At 41.9% G+C, this 22,491-nt stretch overlaps 1 protein-coding gene across 1 annotated transcript in view; it reads right to left on the bottom strand.

The window, feature by feature from the left end:
• Nucleotides 1-22,491, bottom strand: part of TMC2 (transmembrane channel like 2) — a 96,019-nt gene that overhangs the window by 19,060 nt on the left and 54,468 nt on the right. Inside the window, 6 exon segments of the mRNA XM_070471815.1 lie at nucleotides 1,339-1,467; nucleotides 3,413-3,562; nucleotides 5,640-5,819; nucleotides 11,225-11,413; nucleotides 16,773-16,920; nucleotides 19,437-19,579. Of these exon segments, the coding sequence (XP_070327916.1) occupies nucleotides 1,339-1,467; nucleotides 3,413-3,562; nucleotides 5,640-5,819; nucleotides 11,225-11,413; nucleotides 16,773-16,920; nucleotides 19,437-19,579 (939 nt within the window).

Below are 22,491 nucleotides of genomic sequence, written 5' to 3'. Positions count from 1 at the left end.
AACATGTTTTCAACTTTTTAAAAGCAGGTTTTTTTTTTTCTTAAGATTTATTTTTGACTGTGCTGGGTCTTCATTGCTGCTCGCGGAGAGCTTGTTGCTGCTCCTCAGTTGTGGCAAGCAGGGGCTACTTTCCAGCTGCAGTACGCAGGCTTCTCGTTGCAGTGGTTTCTCTTGTTGCAGAGCACATGGCTTTGCAATGTGCCTGGGCTTTGGTACTTGCGGCTCACGGGCTCAGTAGCGCACAGGTTCAATACTTGTGGTTGAACCACGGGCTTAGCCGTCCCGTGGCATGTGGGATTTGCCCGGACTAGGGATGGAAACTGTGGTCCTGAACTGGCAGGCAGATTCCTTACCGTTGAGCCAACAGGGAAGCCCCTAAAAAGAGTTTTAAATTTCTCAAGCTTGAAGCATTCTTCAATGTCTTCTTCAGTTTAAAAAATGAGAATTTACTTGGAAATTCCATGGTGGTTCAGGGATTAGGGCTCCACCCTTCTGCTACTGGGCGTCCAGGTTCAATCCCTGGTAAGAGAATTAAGATTCCACAAGCCACAAGGTGTAATCAAATTTTTAAAAAATGAGAGACAGAATTTTACCTTCTAGGGCCTGCAGGTTGACAATGTGTTCTTGGGAGACCCCTTAAGAGAACATTTTATCAATGCTTTAATCAGAAATGTATCTTGAAATTATAATCAAGTAATCTAAGGTGTACATATAATAAATAACAAAATGCAAATAAACAAGGAGTCAAATGTAAATAAAGCTTTAAAAGCAAACAAAATCAATCAATCACTCCTCCAATTCTCTTTTCTCCTTCTCATCTTCCTCTTGGAAAGGAGTGAGCTCAGACTGATTCACATTTTCAACCTGACTCTGATTTTCAGAGTTTTGGAGGTTAGTCAACTGTTTGAAAGGACACAAGTGTGTGAGCACTGGGGAGCTGCAGTGGGGAGCTGGGGTCTTTGTGAGGCCAGCTTAAACCTGCTTCCTGATTTGTCTTCCAGATATGGAGATAAAAAGTGACAGGAATGAGGGAAGAGGAAGACAAAGTGAGGAGAGAGAAAAGGAAGGCCACATGAGTGTGGATCAAAGGAGGAAACATGCCAAATCCGAATACAGGAAGGTTAAATCTTGGGAATTTAAAATTTGAAAATACTAAAAAAAAATTTTTTTTATCTATTGGATTTTGTGTCTTGCCTAGGAAAAAATGAAATACTGTACTACTTCACAGAGTAGAGATTAACATTAAACATCTAAAGAAAATAATAGAATGCATCTAACTGTATCAGAGAGAATGGTTGGAATGCCTTTCTGCAGAATGTTCAGGAAACGGTGACCTACAAATCCAGCCTCCAGGTCCCAGCACCAGCAGTAGTTCATGAACCGGACAAAACAAGCCCGCAGGAAGTCGCCCAGCAGGATGGTGATATATGTTACCATCATGTCGGACACTGTCAGCCTCATGAATTCCTGCAAAAAGGAACAAAGCGAAAGGGGATGGTCAGGGTTTGACCATACCCACTTCTCCCAGCTGACTGCAGCCATGCCATGCCCCCCGCCCCCTTCCACTCCATATTCTCTTTTGTGGCTCTCTGATTGATGGTAGCAGAATGGTGGTACAGATATGACTCCATGCTTTGAAAAATGCTTGCTATAGGTTCCAGTTAAATTAGTTGCAAGTTACTAATTTATTGCTTTGAATAGTCCCTGAACATTTTGATGTTGACATTAACCTTGCAAGGTTATTGGGAAGCTTAGTGATTATGCACACAAATTTCCTGGCAGTTGGTAACACCCAGTATTTGGTAGTTATCAGCACTATTGCACAAATGAAAGATCTAAAGGCTTACTCCTTGCTTCTCCCACCTGCTCTGAAGTACCATCTGTACCAACTAAGACTGAATCTGACCACTGTCCTTGGGGACAGCTGCTGACATTCTTCACCCCTGCTGATTGAATTTTTTCTTTTTGGTATGTAGAGAAAACAATCTAGGTTTTTTACAGAGGCACATGGAAGAAGAGCTCAAAGCAAAGAAACAAAGTTTTCTCTGCTTTGCAGAGTACATACAATTTATTAATTTTTTAAAAAGTTGAAAAGATCTACCAGACATCATTAAAACCTTCAAGACATCCAAAAGACTTGGAGTTCCCCAGGGGCATAGGGCCTGCTTTATTCATTGTTGTATCTTCCAAGATGATTAATAAATGTTTGCTGGATGAACAGCTGATGAGTTTATATGGTTTTCCCTCAATACTAATGCTCTTAAGTAAAAGACAAACCAACTTGTATTTGGTCTCCACATCTGTGCAAGGTGATGCTCTGGGGCCTGGGGTGGAGATGAACATAGGTAAGCAGGGCATAACACTTCAAACCTATCATCACCATCAAGCTCAGAAAGAAGCAAGCTTTAATCAGTGATGGGCATTCAGGGAGGAAGTCAAGAGAGATGCCCTCCAAGGATATGAGGTAGGAATAGAGAAATTCTACAGCAGAATATTCCAAAGGAATCACATGGGTAATGAACTCTTCTGTCTTTCAAAGAAGGTGTGTTTTACTCATGTGAAGACTTTCTCTGTCACACAACTATGATGGGTTTATAAATGTGAGTTGCTCTTCACATTAAAGATGAAGAGGATTTGATGAGAATGCGGGAATCTGGGCCAGAGGAGATGAGAAGTGGTGAGTCTTAGTCCTCCATGAAGCAAGTAGAGAGAAAATCCCCCAGGACCCCGTGGGAAAGAGAGTCTGCGGCAGGAAAATATCTGCTGATGGGCCTGTAGGCAGTGTTTGTCAGAGTGTGTGATGTAATCCCCTCTTCCACTGGACTTCATTACCCTCAGTTAAAAACATAATTTTCTAATGCTTTAGGGGAGTGGATTATTCAGCGGTGACAGGTGAATAGAAACCCCATGCAAGGAGGAGAAGGCAGCTGATCCCTATGTTACCTGTGAATACTTCAGATTTCTGCCTATGGAGGCAAAGAACACTAGCCTTAGAAACCTGCACTGTGTAAGTACAAGGACAGTAGTGAAAGTGGGTAAGTGGAAATGGTTGTTGTTAATTTCTGACTTTCTAATGAAAACCTTTAATTCTCTTTACAGAAAAATGCACAGATGCATATACACACAAAATCCTGTACCCAGTTTTTAGGATTATCTATTTATGATTTCCAGGTGGAGAACCTCAGGCTTTTAGTGAAATCTGCAGTAAAACTAAATACATTCAAGTGGTATTAGATTGGCAGATGGAGGACACAGAGAAGTGTGTGGGACACTGAAAAAAAGGGCAATGTGAAAAGGTGGAACTTTTCTAAGAAATGCTGGCTTGACATTTTGGAGACATGGAAACATCAAGGAAGGGATAACAAAGAGCTGAGAATAGGGACCACCTTTTCAGGAAAGCGTGATTACTCACAATGCCCACAGCCGTCTCCCAGCAAGAACCCCGGGGCACATCTGCAGGGTGCAGGGGGGGCCGGGGGACACTCTCATTCCAACCTGAGGAGTTGTAGTAGTGAAACAGAGTCCAGTGAGTGATGTTCTTTATCGTCTCTTCATTAGAAAGCTAGAAGGGAAGATGGAGATGTGGGGTTGGAAAGAGCCAGGGAAGGTCCAACAGTTTCTACAGAAAGAACAATTCAAGCCAGCATATGCCACAACATCTAGCCTCTGCCCTATCCCTTAACAGGGCCTCTCCAGAACTGCCCTCCCCAGCCTTTCAGTCTATAGAGAAGAGGAGGGCAACTGGCTGAAGTCCCTGGGTCTTTTCCAGGAATTTTTCTTCTTTAAGTTATTATTCATCAGTCCAAGTATTCATTCTTATTTAGAGGTTAATTTATTCTGGGCATGTAAGGCAAAGGAGACACGAGAGTGACACAGGAGGGAACGGTTTACCTCAGAAAATTGCCAGTTCCAGTAAGTGACACACTTCCTCAGTCTAGTAGTAAGTTGTCAGGAAGCATTTAACAGGAGGCTTCCTGTGTGCTGTTTTGGCTCTGTCATGAATCCTCTGTTCCTTATTAATTCCTGAATATTCAGGAATTAAGAGGAGAGGCAAGCCTCTCCCGGGGCTGAGGAATCCATGCATTTCCTTCATTAGTTTTTCTATACAGTGATAAGTACCCTCTTCCTTTTTATGAACCATACGGTAAAAGTGATTGTTTACAACTCTCTCTTTAATATGGATCACCTTATGTTTTGTTCAGTCTGGAATTTTAATCTTTATCTTTGCTGAGAATAGCTATCTTGTAAGACGGTATATATACCCACACCATGTTGAATAAAACACCTTTGTTCCATCAAAGCTTGGGTCCCTGTGTCTTTCTTTCCTTTTCTCTCCCTCTCTCTCTCTCTTTCAGGCTAATTCCTTGGAGCGCGGAAGCCCGCTGAGCTCTCTTTCCTGGGCTTCCAAGAGCCTCTCAAGAAGGCGCGCCATGCCTTAACCCCCTCGAGAGGGAGGGCGCCTGGTGCCTACGTGAAGCAGTGCAAGCTCTGTGCAAAGAGCTTTGTTGGTTCTCTGCGTAAACCAGGGAATATCAACCTCTTTTTCTTTTACTTTCTTATTGTCGACTCCGGACCACCAGGTTCCGGTCCATTAAAGGACCAACAGTAAGTGACAGAGATAAACAGACACTTGCAGAACAGAGTGATAAAAGCTGTGGGAAATTTTCTCTGGGGACTGAGGGAATTCACTTCAGACCATGGGGCCCATTCCTGGAGGTGGGGACATCTGAGCCAAACTGCAGGAGGATAACTCAACTCGTCAAACAAGGGGAGGAGAGTGGAGAGTGAGGCAAGAGAGGAGGAAATGTGAGCTCGGAAGGGTGAAGCAGTTATTAGGGTAGGAGGGAAGTGAGAGATGCAGGCTGCAGATGGAGGGTAGGCAAGTGCCAGATCTAGTCACTACTATGCTTAGAATCTTCCAGCAGCTTCTTGTTAACCTCAGGAAAATTCATGAGGAGGGAGGCATGGGAAAGAGGAGCATCACCATCTGACCCTTGCCCCAGTTTCATCTTTCACTTCCTGCCCTCCATGCTATTGTTCAGCTAACTCACAGTTCTCTATTTGCATAAGCTCTTCCCTCTGATTTTTTCCAGTGTCCGCTAAGATCCCTCATGGTGGGGTCTGCAGCACCTCCTGTGCGCTGTCCCGCTGCCCTGGACTCACCCCCACTGAAGCACCTGGCCCAGAGTGCTGTGATGAATGAGTCTGTCTCCCCTGGAACAGAACTGTGTCTTGCTCTCTGCGGTACCCCCAGGGCCTGACTTGGTGGGTGCACCATAACTGGTGAGCAGGGATGAAAGGGTAACTCACCCATCACTTATTATTTCAATGGACACTTGTCAGCTGGTAAACACATATGGCAGCTAAGAAACAGTACTGGAAAGGCTGCAGACAAAATATTAAGGTTATCAAATGACAGGAGGAGGATGTGAAAAAAGATAGCCTAAGAAAAAGACAGTAAAGAACTGAAGCAAAATGTTAACAGTTGGGTCATAGGAATCTGGCAACATTTTTTCTTCATTTAATTTTTCTGATCTTTCTAAAATTTACTTAATATAAATCATACAAAAGGAAATTATTATATTTAAACAAGCAACATGGTGGACACTAGGAATTGGGAAGAAGTTTGTGGTCTCTACCTTCAGGTGGACGTCATCCATCAGGGCCAAGAGAAAGGTGTAGAGGTTTCCCAGGAAGAGTGCAAAGATGCGCCCCAGCTGCCACTTCAGTCCAATGCGTGGGTGGTAATTCTCCAGGGCGGCAATGGTTTCAAACAGAGGAGGACAAAACATCCCAAGCAGAGACATCACAATTTCTACCTGGGAAGTCAGAAGAGCCGGGCTAGTTTGTCATCAATGTCACTTGCTTGTCCACCATCTCTGTGCTCCCAGGGTCATTCATCTCCATCTCCTGGTTGCCTGCCCCCTCCTCTGCCTCTAGAAATGCCCCACCTGGGGTCTCCACAACTTGCTGTGTGACCTGACATAGGAACCAACATGCTCTGGGACTGCTTGTCACAATGATTGTTACCAGTAGCATTGATAAAAATAGCAAACTATCTTTGAGAAGGAAATGAATTAACACATGGGACAGTGCTTTGTGTTTGGTAACAGTTGCGAATCATTAAGAGTCATCTCATCTCAGGAGAGTGGAAGAGCAGAGCTCAAATCATGGAACAGAACCAACAGTAGAGGCATGTGGTGCAGAGTGTGGCCTTTGGGGTCAGCTCTCTGGGTTTTAGACCCTGCTCTATTGCTTGCTGGCTTTGTAATTTAGGGAAAGTTACATAATTTCTCTGAGCTTATTTCTTTCTGTGTAAAATGGTGATGGTGGACTTCGTTGTGAGAATCAGGAGATAAGTCATAAGCTGACAGCACAGAACCTGGTAAGAACTAAATTTTGGCTTCAACTTTGGGAAAATCCTGACTCGAATAATGGAACTGCCAGCCATAGTAGACTGTTTTCTCTGCCGCTGAGTCTGCCCACCTAGTGGAAAGCATCCTGAACTGCTGATCAAAGTGCAGGTTGATCAGCTCTTCTGGACTGCGGCTCACTCCCCTCTACCCACTCACACTTACCTTTGGGTTGGCTTCTCATGACCTTCATTCCTCCAGCCCTGTTCATGCGGTTCTTCCTGCCTAGAAAACCATCTTGGCACCACATCCACCACGGCCCTTCTCTTAACATTTGTCTGATGCTCAGCTTGATTCCTGCCTTTGCCATAAAATCCCCCCAGTCTCTGGCTCACATGGGCTTTCCCACCTGCCACACATCTGAAATGCGAAACGTCTTATTTGATCACATTCTTCCTGCCTATTACTGGTTGTGCCAAAGTTTATTCTTGTCAAACCTGCTTCCTGAGGAGACTGACAATTCCATTAAAGGAAGAATTCATCTTGAGCGTCTTTTGAATCCCTTTCATAGCTCAGGGTTTTAGAAATTAAGTGTAAATAGCATTTTAAAAAAACTCAGTCTGATCATCACTGACTTTGAGCTATAGCTATCATTCATTCACATTCATTGAAATCACTGATACATTTATGTTTAAATCTATCTGATTTGTGCTTTATATTTGTCCTGCCAGTTCCACATTTCCTTTTTTTATGGAAGCAACCCAGATGCCCATCAGCAGACGAATGGATGAGGAAGCTGTGGTACATATACACCATGGAATATTACTCAGCCATTAAAAAGAATTCATTTGAATCAGTTCTAATGAGATGGATGAAACTGGAGCCCATTATACAGAGCGAAGTAAGCCAGAAAGATAAAGACCATTACAGTATACTAACACATATATATGGACTTTAGAAAGATGGTAACGATAACCCTATATGCAAAACAGAAAAAGAGACTCAGATGTATAGAACAGACTTGTGGACTCCTTTCTTGCTTTATGATGGGAGGTAGATTCTTTCTTCTTTGGGTCAGTAATATTTTCTGGGCTTAGCAAGGTGGTTCTTCTGCTGGTCTCACCTGGGTTCATTCATGTATTAATATATATAGTCAACTGATGGCTGATGTTTTCACTTATACATCTGGGGTGGATCTACTATCACCTAGGTTGATGAGAAAATTGGGCCATGTGTCTGTCATCATTTAGGAGGTCAGCCTGGCATCATCCACATGATAGATATTTCAGGTTCCCAAGAAAGCAAGTTCCAAAACACAAGCACTTTTCAAGTCTGCTTGTATCATGGTGATGGAAGCAAGGTCCAATGCTGTAAAGAGCAATACTGCATAGGAACATGGAATGTTAGGTCCATGAATCAAGGCAAATTGGAAGTGGTCAAACAGGAGATGGCAAGAGTGAACATCGACATTTTAGGAGTTAGCAAACTAAAATGGACTGGAATGAGTGAATTTAACTCAGATGACCATTATATCTACCACTGTGGGCAAGAATCCCTTAGAAGAAATGGAGTAGCTATCATAGTCAACAAAAGAGTCTGAAATGCAGTACTTGGATGCAACCTCAAAAACAACAGAATAATCTCTGTTCATTTTCAAGGCAAACCATTCAATATCACGGTAATCCAAGTCTATGCCCCAATCATTAATGCTGAAGAAGCTGAAGTTGAACAGTTCTATGAAGACCTACAAGACCTTCTAGAACTAACACCCAAAAAGATGTCCTTTTCATTATAAAGGACTGGAAAGCAAAAGTAGGAAGTCAAGAAACACCTGGAATAACAGGAAAATTTGGTCTTGGAGTACAGAATAAAGCAGGGCAAAGGCTAACAGAGTTTTGCCAAGAGAACGCGCTGGTCATAGCAAATACCCTCTTCCAACAACAGAAGAGAAGATTCTCACATGGACATCACCAGATGGTCAACACCGAAATCAGACTGATTGTATTCTTTGCAGCCAAAGATGGAGAAGCTCTATACAGTCAGCAAAAACAAGACTGGGAGCTGACTGGGGCTCAGATCATGAACTCCTTATTGCCAAATTCAGACTTAAATTGAAGAGAGTAGGGCAAATCACTAGACCATTCAGGTATGACCTAAATCAAATCCCTTATGATTATACAGTGGAAGTAAGAAATAGATTGAAGGGACTAGATCTGATAGACAGAGTGCCTGATGAACTATGGATGGAGATTTGTGACATTGTACAGGAGATAGGGATCAAGACCATCCCCCCCCAAAAAAAATGCAAAAAAGCAAAATGGCTGTCTGAGGAGGCCTTGCAAATAACTGTAAATAGAAGAGAAGCAAAAAGCAAAGGATAAAAGGAAAGATATGCCCATTTGAATGCAGAGTTCCAAAGAATAGCAAGGAGAGATAAGAAAGCCTTCCTCAGCGATCAGTGCAAAGAAATGGAGGAAAACAATAGAATGGGAAAGAATAGAGATCTTTTCAAGAAAATTAGAGATACCAAGGGACATTTCATGCAAAGATGGACTTAATAAAGGACAGAAATGGTAGGGACCTAACAGAAGCAGAAGATATTAAGAAAAGGTGGCAAGAATACACACAAGAACTGTACAAAAAAGATCTTCATGACCCATAATCATGATGGTGTGATTACTCACCTAGCGCCAGACATCCTGGAGTGTGAAGTCAAGTGGGCCTTAGGAAGCATCACTATAAACAAAGCTAGTGGAGGCAATGGAATTCCAGTTGACCTATTTCAAATCCTAAAAGATGATGCTTTGAGAGAGCTGCACTGAATATGTCAACAAATTTGGAAAACTCAGCAGTGGTCACAGGACTGGAATAGGTCAGTTTTCATTCCAATCCCAAAGAAAGGCAATCCCAAAGAATGCTCAAACTACCACACAATTGCACTCATCTCACATGCTAGTAAAGTAATGCTCAAAATTCTGCAAGCCAGGCTTCAACAATATGTAAACCATGAAATACCAGATGTTCAAGCTGGATTTAGAAAAGGCAGAGGAACACAGATCAAATTGCCAACATCCGCTGGATCATCAAAAAAGCAAGAGAGTTCCAGAAAAACATCTATTTCTGCTTTATTAACTATGCCAAAGCCTTTGACTGTGTGGATCACAATAAACTGTGGAAAATTCTGAAAGAGATGGGAATACCAGACCACCTGACCTGCCTCTTGAGAAATCTGTATGTAGGTCAGGAAGCAACAGTTAGGACTGGACATGGAACAATAGACTGGTTCCAAATAGGAAAAGGAGTACATCAAGGCTGTATATTGTCACCCTGCTTTTTAAACTTATATGCAGAGTACATCATGAGAAATGCTGGGCTGGAAGAAGCACAAGGTAGAATAAAGATTGCTGGGAGAAATATCAATAACCTCAGATATGCAGATGACACCACCTTTATGGCAGAAAGTGAAGAAGAATTAAAGAGCCTCTTGATGAAAGTGAAAGAGGAGAATGAAAAACTTGGCCTACAGCTCAATATTCAGAAAACTAAGATCACGACATCTGGTGCCAACACTTAATGGCAAATAGATGGGGAAACAGTTGAAACAGTGACAGACTTTATTTTTGGGGGCTCCAAAATCACTGCAGATGGTGATTGCAGCCATGAAATTAAAAGACGCTCACTCCTTGGAAGGAAAGTTATTACCAACCTAGACAGCATATTAAAAGTAGAGACATTACTTTGCCAACAAAGGTGCATCTAGTCAAGGCTATGGTTTTTCCAGTAGTCATGTATGATGTGAGAGTTGCACTTTAAAGAAAGCTGAGTGCTGAAGAATTGACACTTTTGAACTGTGGTGTTGGAGAAGACTCTTAGAGTCCCTTGGACTGCAAGAAGATCAAACCAGTCCATCCTAAAGGAGATCAGTCCTGAATATTCATTGGAAGGACTGATGCTGAAGCTGAAACTCCAATACTTTGGCCACTTGATGAGAAGTGACTTGTTGGAAAAGACCCTGATGCTGGGAAAGATTGAAGGCGGGAGAGAGGAGAAAGGGACAACAGAGGATGAGATGGTTGGATGGTATCACTGACTCAATGGACACGGGTTTGAGTAAACTGTGGGAGTTGGTGATGGACAGGGAGGTCTGGCGTGCTACAGCCCATGGGGTTGCAAAGAGTCGGTCACGACTGAGCAACTGAACTGAACTGGACTGTATCATGGTTGCTATTGTTTCATTGACTAAGGCAAGGGATTGGGAAACAGATTTTACCTCTTCATGGGTGGGGCCATAAAATCACATTGCAAAAAAATGTGCATATAAGGATGGGAAGAACTTGTAGCCATTTTTGCCAACTACCACAGATGTCAATTCCTGAGAGAGATTTATAGATTCAATACAATCACAATAAAACCTTAATGTGTTTTGTTGTGAATCTTGATGAGAGAACTCATTCTATCAGGTATTAAGACATCCTATAGAGTCACAGTTTATCAATACGTTATTAGTGCAGGAATAGACAAATAGAGCAGTGGAACAGAAAGGCAGCCCAGAACTACACCCATGCAGTTCTAGACAGCTGACTTATGATCTACGGCACTGTAGAGACCTAAGGAAAGGACCATCTTTTTAAAAAATTCATGTTAAGACAACTGGCTATCTAGCTGACTGACATGTTAATTGAATCCAGCTTTATCCAGCTATGAAAGCCTAATAACAGGTGACTGTTCAATATGCTCATATTACGTGACTTGAAAGCAGTGTAATTTCACTTTTTAAAATAAGTCCCATAGTCCAGAATTCAATAATTCAGCTGAATGGCATAGGAACAGGGTAATTTCAGGATATTTACCTCAGCAGTATATCATCTTACCTCATTTCTTTCATACCAGCTGACATTCTGCATTTTGGAAAATTCCTGGGATCGCTTCACCACAAAGTAAATGAGGTACCCACTTCCACACAAGCAGCAGATGATAAGAAAGTTGGCCAGGACACGGAGAAATCTTGTCAGATGGACATTTTCTTCTTTGTTACTCTCTTGTTCATCCACTATTGACTCCTGGATGTGTGAAAATGAGATGTGAATAATAACAAGGAATCATCGTTCGGTTCCTGAGATGACTACTTTTTATATTTTCAGAAACTAAATCATTGGGGTGGTAGAGAGCACTGCTGCCTTGTGGGGAGTTAGTTCTTTTCTTTAAGAAAATATATTTTGTATAGGTGAAGGAGATGAAGAGGCATAAACTTCCACTTGCAAAATAAGTGAGTCATGAGCATGAAACATACAAATGTACAAAATGTACAAATATCTTTGGTGACATATTATAACTAGACTTACCATGGTGACCATTTTGAATTGTATAGAAATATCGAATCACTATGCCATACAACAAGAAATAACACTGAATTGTAGGTAAGTTATATTTAAACAAACAAACTTATAGAAAAAGAGATCAGATTTGTGGTTACCAGAGGTAGGAGTTGGGTAGGCAGAGAAAGAACTGGATGAAGGTAGTCAAAAGATACAAACTTATAAGATAAAGAAGTCCCAAAGTACAACATGATGAACCTAATTAACACTACTGTATATTATATATGAAAGTTGTTAAGAGAGTAAATCCTAAGTTCTCATTACAAGGAAAAATTTTTTGTTTAATTTTGTATCTGTATGAGATGATGGATGATTAACTAAACTGTGTTAATCACTTCATGATGTAAGTCAAAGCATTATGCTGTACACCTTAAACTTATACAGTGCTGTCTTTCAATTGTATTCAATAAAACTGGAAGGAAAAAGAGGAATCTTAAAAAATTACATTTTTTGTTGTTACTGCTCTTTTGGTACATGTAATGACAAAAGCTTCGATTTACTGGAAACTTACTGTATATCAGCTGCAGTGCTAAATGCTTCCCATGCATTATTCTTCTTAATCCCAACAACAAACCAATAGTAGTTACCTTTATTGCCCACATTATAGACACTAATGCCCACAGAGATTTTTCTAACCCATTGGGATTATTTTAAATCTACAGATCAAATAGATTAAAATTGAATCTCAAAAGTATCGAGTCTTCTAAGCCAGGGACTGGCTTTTTCTATAAAAAAAGTTCTGATCAAACTTTTTTCTATAAAAAATCAGAAAGTAAATGGTTTTGGATTTGCAGGCCACATGGTGTCTCTCATAACTACTTAACTGTATTGCTGTAGCATGAAAGCAACTATAGATAATATATAATAAATAGACATGACTTTATTTCAATAAAATCTTATTTATAAAAATAGACAGCAGGCTGGATTTGGGCCCTGGGCTATAGTTTGCTGATCCCTGTTCTAATCCATGTGCATGGTATATTTCTCCATTTACTTAGAGTTTATTAATTCCTTTCAGCAATGTTTTGTACTTTTTGCTGTAGGCAGCTTCGCACATTTGTGTGTGTGTGAGAAATCTATTCCTTGGAATTTTTTATACTTTATGTCATTTTATTGTACTTCATGTCATTTTATTATAAATGGAATGAAATTACTTTCTAATTGTTTGCTGCTAGTGTATACAAATACAATGTATTTTTTTATTATTAAACTTATATCCTGCATTAGTACATTTTTTATAGTATGTGAGACTAGAATGTGGCAGAATCAGGGTGGAAAAACGAGGTCCCCTGGACACAAAAGTCCTGGAAGGAGATCTTTCTTTACGTTTTTTAAGTTGAATATAATCTACAATGTTGTGTTAATTACTACTGCACAGCAAAGTGATTCAGTTGTATATGTATTCATTCTTTTTTAAAAAAACATTCTTTCCATCTTTGTTTATCACAGGATATTGAATATAGTTCTCTAGGCTATACAGTAGGACCTTGTTGTTTATCTATTCCATATATAAAAGTTTACATCTGCTAAACCCTAACCCCTACTCGACCCCCTCCCTCAGCCCCCTCCCCCTTGGAATCACAAGTCTGTTCTCCATGTCTGTGAGTCTGTTTCTGTTTCATAGATAGGTTCATTTGTGTCATATTTTAGACTCCACATATAAGAGGTCTCATATGGTATTTGTCTTTCTCTTTCTGACTTTACTTAGTATGGTAATCTGTAGTTGCATGCATGTTGCTGCAAATGGCATTATTTAATTCTTTTTTATGACTAAGTAGTATGTGTGTGTATATATATATATATATATATATATATATACACACACATTATAGTACATCTATTGGCTAATATGAATAGTGCTTCTATGAATATAGTAATGTATGTATCTTTTTGAATTATAGTTTTGGCTGGCTATATGGCCAGGAGTGGGATGCTGGATCACATCATAATTCTACTTTTAGTTTTCTGAGGAACATCTATACTGTTTTCTGTAGTGACTATACCAACTTACATTCCCACCAACAGTGAAGGAGTGTTCCCTTTTCTCCATACCCTCTCCAGTGTTTGTGATTTGTAGATTTTTTTCATGATGGCCACTCTAACTGGTGTGAGGTGACACCTCATTGTAGTTTTGATAGACATTACTTTGCCAACAAAGGTCCGTCTGGTCAAGGCTATGGTTTTTCCAGTGGTCACGTATGGATGTGAGAGTTGGACTGTAAAGAAAGCTGAGCGCCGAAGAATTGATGCTTTTGAAGTGTGGTGTTGGAGAAGACTCTTGAGAGTCCCTTGGACTGCAAGGAGATCCAGCCAGTCCATCCTAAGGGAGATCAGTCCTGGGTGTTCATTGGAAGGACTGATGCTGAAGCTGAAACTCCAATACTTTGGCCACTTGATGAGAAGTGACTTGTTGGAAAAGACCCTGATGCTGGGAGGGATTGGGGGCAGGAGGAGAAGGGGATGACAGAGGATGAGATGGCTGGATGGCATCACCAACTCGATGGACATGAGTTTGAGTAGACTGCGGGAGTTGGTGATGGACAGGGAGGCCTGGTGTGCTGCGATTCATGGGGTCGCAAAGAGTCGGACACGACTGAGTGACTGAACTGAACTGAACTGAATAATTAGCAATGTTGAATACCTGCTGGGCCATCTGTATGTCTTCTTTGAAACCATTCAGAGTTCTTGATAGTCCAATGCTTCTGATCAGTCCAGTGCTTCTGATCAGTCAGACTTTGTTACTCCAGAACTTTACAGGGGTCAGATCTACACCACAGCCCTGCTTGATGGTCTTGTCTTCTTCCCTCTCCACTCTCTTGGCCCTTCTGGGAGGAGAATGGACTGCTTCCCACTGATGCCAGTTGTTGCTTGCAGAAGGCAGGTACACCCACCAGGAACAGGGCTTGAGTCATGAGCCCCAGCGTCCTCTAGGCTTGGCAGTTGTTGGAGCAGGGAGCTGGCTCAGTTCTCCTGTCCTTCTCAGCAATGGGGAGCTGTGACGGAGCATCTAAGGGCAGGGTAGGGGTCAACAGGGGTTTTGACCTTTCCTCCAGGACTACTAGAGAGAGGCAAAGCAGGTCAATGTGTATGAAGCACTTTGAATATCTAGGAAGGAGGAGGCTTCTCTGAATATGTTAAAAACCAAAATAATATACTTATATAACAGGGCACATGTTGTGAGAACTGTGCGCATTAATGTATTTTAACTGCCTGATGAGTTAGTTGAAGCTGAATCTGAGCACAATAACTGTTAGTTGATTGAAAAATCTCCTTCCTTCTCTTAAGGCAATAAAAATAACAAAACAAAAATAAATAAATGGGGCCTAATCCAACTTACAAGCTTTTGCACAGCAAAGGAAACCATAAAAAAAACAAAAACAAAAAGACAACCTGCAGAATGGGAGAAAATAACAAATTTTGGATAGGGTGTGGAGAAAAGGGAACCCTCCTACACTGTTGGTGGGAATGTAAGTGGTTGCAGCCACTATATGCATGCATGCCAAGTTACTTCAGTCATGCCCGACCCTTCGTGAGTCTATGGACTGTAGCCCTCCAGGCTCCTCTGTCCTAGGGATTCTCCAGGCAAGAATACTGGAGTGGGTTGCCATGTTCTCCAGGGGCTCTTCCTGACCCAGGGATCAAACCCACATCTCTTATGTCTCCTGCATTGGCAGGCGAGTTCTTTACTAGCGCTACCTGGGAAACTGTCACTATGGAGAACAGTAAAACTAAAAGTAGAACTACCACATGATCCAGCAATCCCACTCCTGGGCACATATTTGGAAAAGATGAAAACTTTAATTCTAAAAGATATAAGCATTCCAATGTTCAAAGCAGCACTATTTACAATAACAAAGACAAGTAAGCAACCTAAGAGTCCATTCACAGATGAATGAATAAAGAAGATGGGGTACATATGGAAAATTATATATTAAAAAGGATGAAAATTTAAAAAGCCATAAAAAGGAATGAAATAGTGCCATTTGCGGCAACACGGATAGATCCAGAGACTATCACAGTAAGTGAAGTAAGTCAGAGACAGACAAATGTCATGATATTGTTTATATGTGGAGTCTAAAAAGTGGTACAAATAAACTTTTTTTCACAAAACAGAAACAGACTTAGAAACAAACTTATGTTTACTAAAGGAGATAGCAGAGGGATAAATTAGGAGTTTGGGACTAGTAGATGCAAACTACTATTGTATATAAAATACATAAACAACAAGGTCCTACTGTATAGCACAGGGAACCATATTCAATATCTTGTAATAACCTATAATGGAAAAGAATATGAAAATGAATATATATGTATAATTGAATCACTTTGCTGTACAACAGAAACTAACACAATGTTGTAAATCAAATATACTTCAATTAAAAGTAAAGAACCCTGAGTGGTATATACAGTCATGGAGGGAAAAACTAAGATGTGCAGTGTGTCCCCCTTCATTCCAGCTGCTTATCCTCAGGCTTGTTTTTGTTCTATATTCTGTAGGCCACCTCACATCTCTCTTGTGAGCAAATTAATAAGATAATTAAGTGTGGAATTATACATTTAACTGATTCCTTTATTCCCACATCCACAAACCAGGGTTCTCAACTCTCTGTGGGTGTTCTAATTGCCTGGGGAAGTTTTTAAAAAAGTCAATGCCAGGACCCCACCCTAGACCAATTATATGAGAATCTCTGGGGGTGGGGCCCAGAAGATTTTTTAAAGCTCCTCAGATCATGCAAATATGTGTAAAAGTTGAGAACAGCTGCCCCAAGTGAGTCCTTTCACTTCCTCCAGCAGAAAGCAGTTCTGAGAGGAAAGAGGCAGGACCCAGCATCCATGATTCTCAACCGTATTAAGGAACAGATGGTGGGCACCACTCATGAGCATTCTTTCTTGAAGGCTTGAGAGCCAGGCTCCCACTTCTGGGAAAGCTCTTATCACAGAAGAGTTGGGGACCTTATTTCCCATGCCCCGCCTCGGAGAACTCTCCCAGTGACCAGAGGGACTCAGAGTTCCCCAGGAAGTGGACTGGCCCTGAGGTGACTACCTTGAAGCTGGTGGTGATGGAGGCGTATTTGTTGTCAGCCGTGTCTGAATTCCCAATCAGGTAGTCCCAGCTGGTGAACATCTTGAAGCTGAAGGTGAAGTTGTCACTCTCCCCCTCGCTTGTGCTGCCCTGGTTGTTGCTGGCCATCCTGCTGGGCACAGACGGCTGTTGTTAGATCTGCTCTGTGTCAGCCCAGTCTTGGGCACAGGTGGCAGATGTCCAGTGAAGGAAAAGAGCTGAGACGGATTTGAGTCAGGCTACTGACAGCCAGAGCACCATCCCCTCAAAGTCAGAGTGCCCTGTGAGCATAAATGGTATCAGTTGGGTAACAAGGGGCCGGCATGGGTACAGGACACAACGATGTTTTGTACCCTGACGTCTGATTTCTTGTGACTTGACTCACTTGCTGATGTTTTAGAACTCTTCTCACAGAGAACATCCCCTCCTTTTTTTTTTTTTTAATTTATTGCCATTACTTCTTTGGACATGTATTTTTTTATTTTTAAACTTTTCTGTTGGGGTATTCACTGGATTGGGATGACCCCTAGAGAAGGGAAAGGCTACCCACTCCAGTATTCTGGCCTGGAAAATTCCATGGACTGTACAGAGTCTTTGTGATATGGAGTCACAAAGAGTCGGACACAACTGAGCAACTTTCACTTTCACTTTCATTGGGGTATAGCCGATTAAAAATATGGTGATAGTTTCAGGTGAATAGCAAAGGGCCTCAGCCATATATATACATATACATGTATCCATTCTCCCTTAAACTCTCCTCCTATCCAGGCTGCCATATAACAGTGAGCAGACTTCTCTGTGCTGTACAGTTGTTCCTTGTTGGTTGTCTATTTTAAATATATCAGTGTGTAGATGTCTATCTCCCTAACTATCCCTTCCCCTCATTCTTCCCCTTAGCAACCATAAATTCAAGAACATCCCCTTCTAATTCATCTATTTTCTTGGATAAAAATTATATTTTTTCTGATATAAAATTCAATAAGCACTGAGGCAGTTGGTATTGCAACCAGATCATGCACACATCCTTTTCTTAAGCAAGCTTGGAGGAAAGTACCTTGGACCTACGTTAGCAACCCCCTATTTGATCCTCCCTCTCCTCATTCTCTCTTTGTGCTTCCTGGAGATCCACCCTGGGAGAACCACAGAATCCCAGGCAGGGGCTCCATCAGATGCAATGGGGGGTTTGCATCTCTCTGACTCTGTTTGATGTGTTGGCTTTTGGGATTTGCTGTTTCAGGGGCCTGGTTGCCTTAGTTAGCTTTTTGGTTTAACAGGGAAACATTCCATATCCTTATGCTTCACTGGGAAAAATGTAACAATGTCAGGGCTAAGAATAAAACCAAGCCTGTCTCGCCTGCCCCCTTGATTTTTTTTCCTTTTGCTTGATAGAGCTGGGTAGCCACATGTCACGTAGTGGTCACTGTCTCATGCCAGACAGACTCTCATGAACAGCAGCATTTTCCTCTGAGTGCATGAGATAGAAAACCCAGCTGGGCCCGTCCATCGCCTTGCGGGGGTTCTGGCTGGGCCTAAAGGGCGCTCTGCTTCTGCTGCATACTCAGCTGCTCTGCTCTTCCAGGAAATGTGACTTCCGGTGGCCCAGCTGAAGGGGGGGCCTGGTGGTCAGGTCTGTGCAGAGACTGTGCCCCCATCCTGCACAGCCTGTGCTGACTGGGACCCCCTGACTTAGAAGAAGGCAATCCGGGGGGTAAGCCAAGTTTTCTTCTTCAGAGAATATGAATTAGGGGGCACAAACATATTAAACGCCATTTCTGACCACAGAGAAAAGCAGAGTTGGGGTGGGGGAGGACACCAAGGTTAGTCACTGCCGCATACGTTGGTTTAGCCTCATTGTTGTATCTTTGTAAGTGAGCTTACAGCAGAGGGTTTTTCTGAGGAAGCCAGGCTCTGAAAAAACAGAAACAGGCCTCGAAAACTCCAGCATTTCCTTACCAGGTACCAGGTTCCCCCTTCAAGCCATACTGTTTTGTTTTGTTTTCTTAAGATTTTAATCATTTCTACTTATTTACTTTTGGCTGTTCTGAGTCTTCATCGCTATGTGGGCTTTCTCTGGTTGTGGACAGCAGGGACTGCTCTTTGCTGCGATTGCAGTGGTTTCTCTTGTTGCAGAGCATGGGCTCTAGGGCATGCGGGCTTCAGTAGTTGTGGCTTCCAGGGTCTGGAGTGCAGGTTCAATAGTTGTGCCACATGGGCTTAGCTGCTTCATATCCTGTAGGATCTTCCTGGATCAGAGATCGAATCTGTGCTTCCTGCATTGACAGGCAGTTTTTTTTGTTTGTTTTTTTTTTTTACCATTTAGTCACTAGGGAAGACCTACATTGGTTTTTTGACCACTTTAGGGGCCCAGTAGGATATTCACTGCCTCAGGGCCTTTGCACATGCTCTTGCTTTGTCTAAAGTGCTGTGCCAGCTTCTTCTAAAGGAGTGTCTATCCCATTTTCCAGAACTTCCCACATTAACCTGGATATATCTTTCATGCCTCATATGACAATCTGCATTTGCTTTATTTGTTTCCTTGTTTTCTCTCTAAATCCCTGAGAAGAAGCTAAGTAGGCACAGTGTGACCATAGGAGTGGGCTGTCTGTGGGAAGATTAAATGCCTGTAAATGCGATAATCACACTTACGATCTAATGACGATCATCAGGCTGTAGCCGAACACACTGACCCCCACCATGAAGTAAGCCATGGGCAACCTGTACCTCAGCCACCCGATGGTCCTCTGGTTGTTGTAGTAGCCATAGAAGAGAGCAGAATACTTGATGTAGCCCTGGGCGTAAGCAAAGCAAATGCCCTGAGTTAGTGAGCTTAGAGTGACAGTCATCAGACACTCCTGTCCGACCTGGGGTTTCTTTTTCAGAGGTATGATGGGAGCTGGAGGGGAGGAAGGAAGGGTTCTGGACATTCTTGTTCTTCCCTTCACTCCCCTGGTTTGCTCCAGAGTCTGTGCAGGTCTCCACTCTCCCCTCTTTCCTTTCCCCTTCTATTTCTCCATTACACCGAGATACAGAAGGGGGAGGAGATTGTGGTTAACATTTGGGATAAGTTAGGGATAAGGGATGTTTGTGTGTGTGTGTCTGTGTGCACTTGCACACACCACTCCAAGTTCCCCTCCGCTCTGCCTCCTGTGCCCAGGGTCTTAATTTAACACTCGGGAACTAGATGGAAATCCATGAACTTTCTCAGTGTCTCAAAACTTCTAAAGAAAACTGTGTGATAAAGCTCACAATCTAACCTGAGTTTTAATTTCAGTTTGGTTCTGGGTATAATTTACTTTCCTGGAGGAGGGCATGGCAACCCACTCTAGTATTCTTGCCTGGAGAATCCCCATGGACAAAGGAGCCTGGTGAGCTACAATCCATGGGGTCGCAAAGAGTCGGACACGACTGAGCGACTAAGCACAGGAGCACAAGCACATAATTGACTTTAAGTGTAATTAGCACACTTTTTAGGTGTAGTTATTTAGGTATAATATTCACTTAGAATTTCAGCACTTCTTTTATATCTTTGCTGAACATAAAACATGGGATTATTCTGGCTTCACACAGATGTGTAGTTGGAGAGAGGAGCCAAATTTTAATAGTATTTTTCATATACTTGTGACTATTTCTTCTTTGATATTTTACCTCAACCCCATAACTAGTTCCTAAAAGTTAGCTATCATGTGGAATATGAATCATATAATGAACTTTTTATACCTTAAGATCCATTGCTCTCCCCCAAATACTAAGTAATTGAAAAGGGAAAAATACTCACTTTACAGCAGAGAACTCTGGCAGATAACACTTTAACCAAGAGCTCAACATAATGTAACCCTGATTTGACACCCTGAGAAAGTCACGCTACCTCTGTGGTATCCTTCCCAATCATGCATAACCTTAATACGATCATGAGAGAACATCAGACAAACCCAAATTCAGGGGCATTTTCCAAAAACAACTGATCAGCTATTCAAATGTGTCAAGGTCATTGAAAGATAGAGAACAGTCACAAGTTGGAGGAGAGTAAAGAGACTTGACAAATCAATGTGAGATTTTGAATTGGGTCCTGGGACAGAAAAAGAACATTAGTGGAAAAACAGGTGAAATTCAAATAAATACAGTATTTCAGTTAATAATACTGGATGAAGATTAACTTCTTAGTTTTGATGACTGTTCTATGGGTATCATAAGGTGAATGGGTGAGCAGTATATGGGAACTCTCTGTACTATTTATGCAACTCTTCTATAAGTTTAAAGTTAACTCAAAATATAAAGTTTTAAAAAAATCAATTGCTCTATCTTTTACTATCAAGATGTGGGATCTTTCACTCACACATCATTTTGTACTGGTCATCTGGAAAGTTCACTGAGTTATGATCATATGCCAAATGTCAACACATTTCTTATACAAGCAGTTTTCTCTTTTGTTTTAGCTTTGACTGTGCCACATGGCATGTGGGATCTTTAGTTTCCTGACCAGGAATTGAACCTGTGCCCCCTCCAGTGGATGCAGAGTCTTAACCACTGGACTCCTAAAAATCACATTGTTAACATCTCCATTGATCTCATCAGAAAAGTATTTAACTATTGAGAAACCGCCATTGTCATGGTGATGGATGTAAGTTTTCCAAAATTTCAATTTTTACTTGAAAAATAAATTTATCCTTGGCAGCAACAAGAACAAATTCAACATAGGATTATTGTTGAATAAATAGATGGTTTGGGGTGGATGGGACATTTCAACAAGGGATCTTGGGTGAAATAAAGAATAAAGAAGGGCTTTCCTGGTGGTCCAGTTGTTAAGAATCCTCCTGCCAATGCAGGGGATGTGGATTAGATTCTGGTCTGGGAAGATTCCACATGTTATGGGGCAACTAAGTCTGTGCACCACAACTGCTGAGCCTATGTGCCTGGAGCTCGTGCTCTGCAACAAGAGAGTGAAAGTTGCTCAGTGGTGTCCACCTCTTTGCAACTCCATGGACTAATACAGTCCATGGAATTCTCCAGGCCAGAACACTTTCTCTTCTCCAGGGGATCTTCCCAACCCAGGGAGCAAACCCAGGTCTGCCTCATTGCAGGTGGATTCTTCACCAGCTGAGCCACCAGGGAAGCCCAAGAATACTGGAGTGGGTAGCTTATCCCTTCTCCAGCGGATCTTTACGACCCAGGAATCAACCGGGGTCTCCTGCATTGCAGGCGGATTCTTTACCAACTGAGCTAACAAGAGAAGCCACCGCAAGTAAGAAGCTTGGGCACCAGAACTAGAGAGTAGTCCCCATTTGCTGCAGCTAGAGAAAGTCTGCACACAACAAGGAAGACCCAGAGTAGTTAAAAATAAACAAATGAATAAATAAGTAAATATTTTTAAAAAAAGAATAAGGAAATTCTCAGTAGCAGCATATAGTAGTGGTGGTGGTGTGTGTGTGTTCTCAGTTGCTAAAGTTGTGTCTGACTTTTGTGACCCCATGGACTGTAGCCTGCCAGGCTCCTCTGTTTATGGGATTTCCCAGGCAAGAATACTGGAGTGGGTTGCTATTTCCTTCTCCAGAGGATCTTCCTGACCCAGGGATCGAACCTGGGTCTCCTGCATTGCAGGTAGATTCTTTACTGCTGAGCCACCAGGGAAACCCACATATAGTAGCAATAGTATGCAATTCTTAGTGGTATAGTAATTATTTGGAACATTCCTTTCCAAACAACT

Source organism: Odocoileus virginianus, chromosome 9 (assembly GCF_023699985.2).
Source record: "Odocoileus virginianus isolate 20LAN1187 ecotype Illinois chromosome 9, Ovbor_1.2, whole genome shotgun sequence".
NCBI classification, from domain to species: Eukaryota; Metazoa; Chordata; class Mammalia; order Artiodactyla; family Cervidae; genus Odocoileus; species Odocoileus virginianus.
This window is presented reverse-complemented; position numbering and strand designations above follow the sequence as displayed.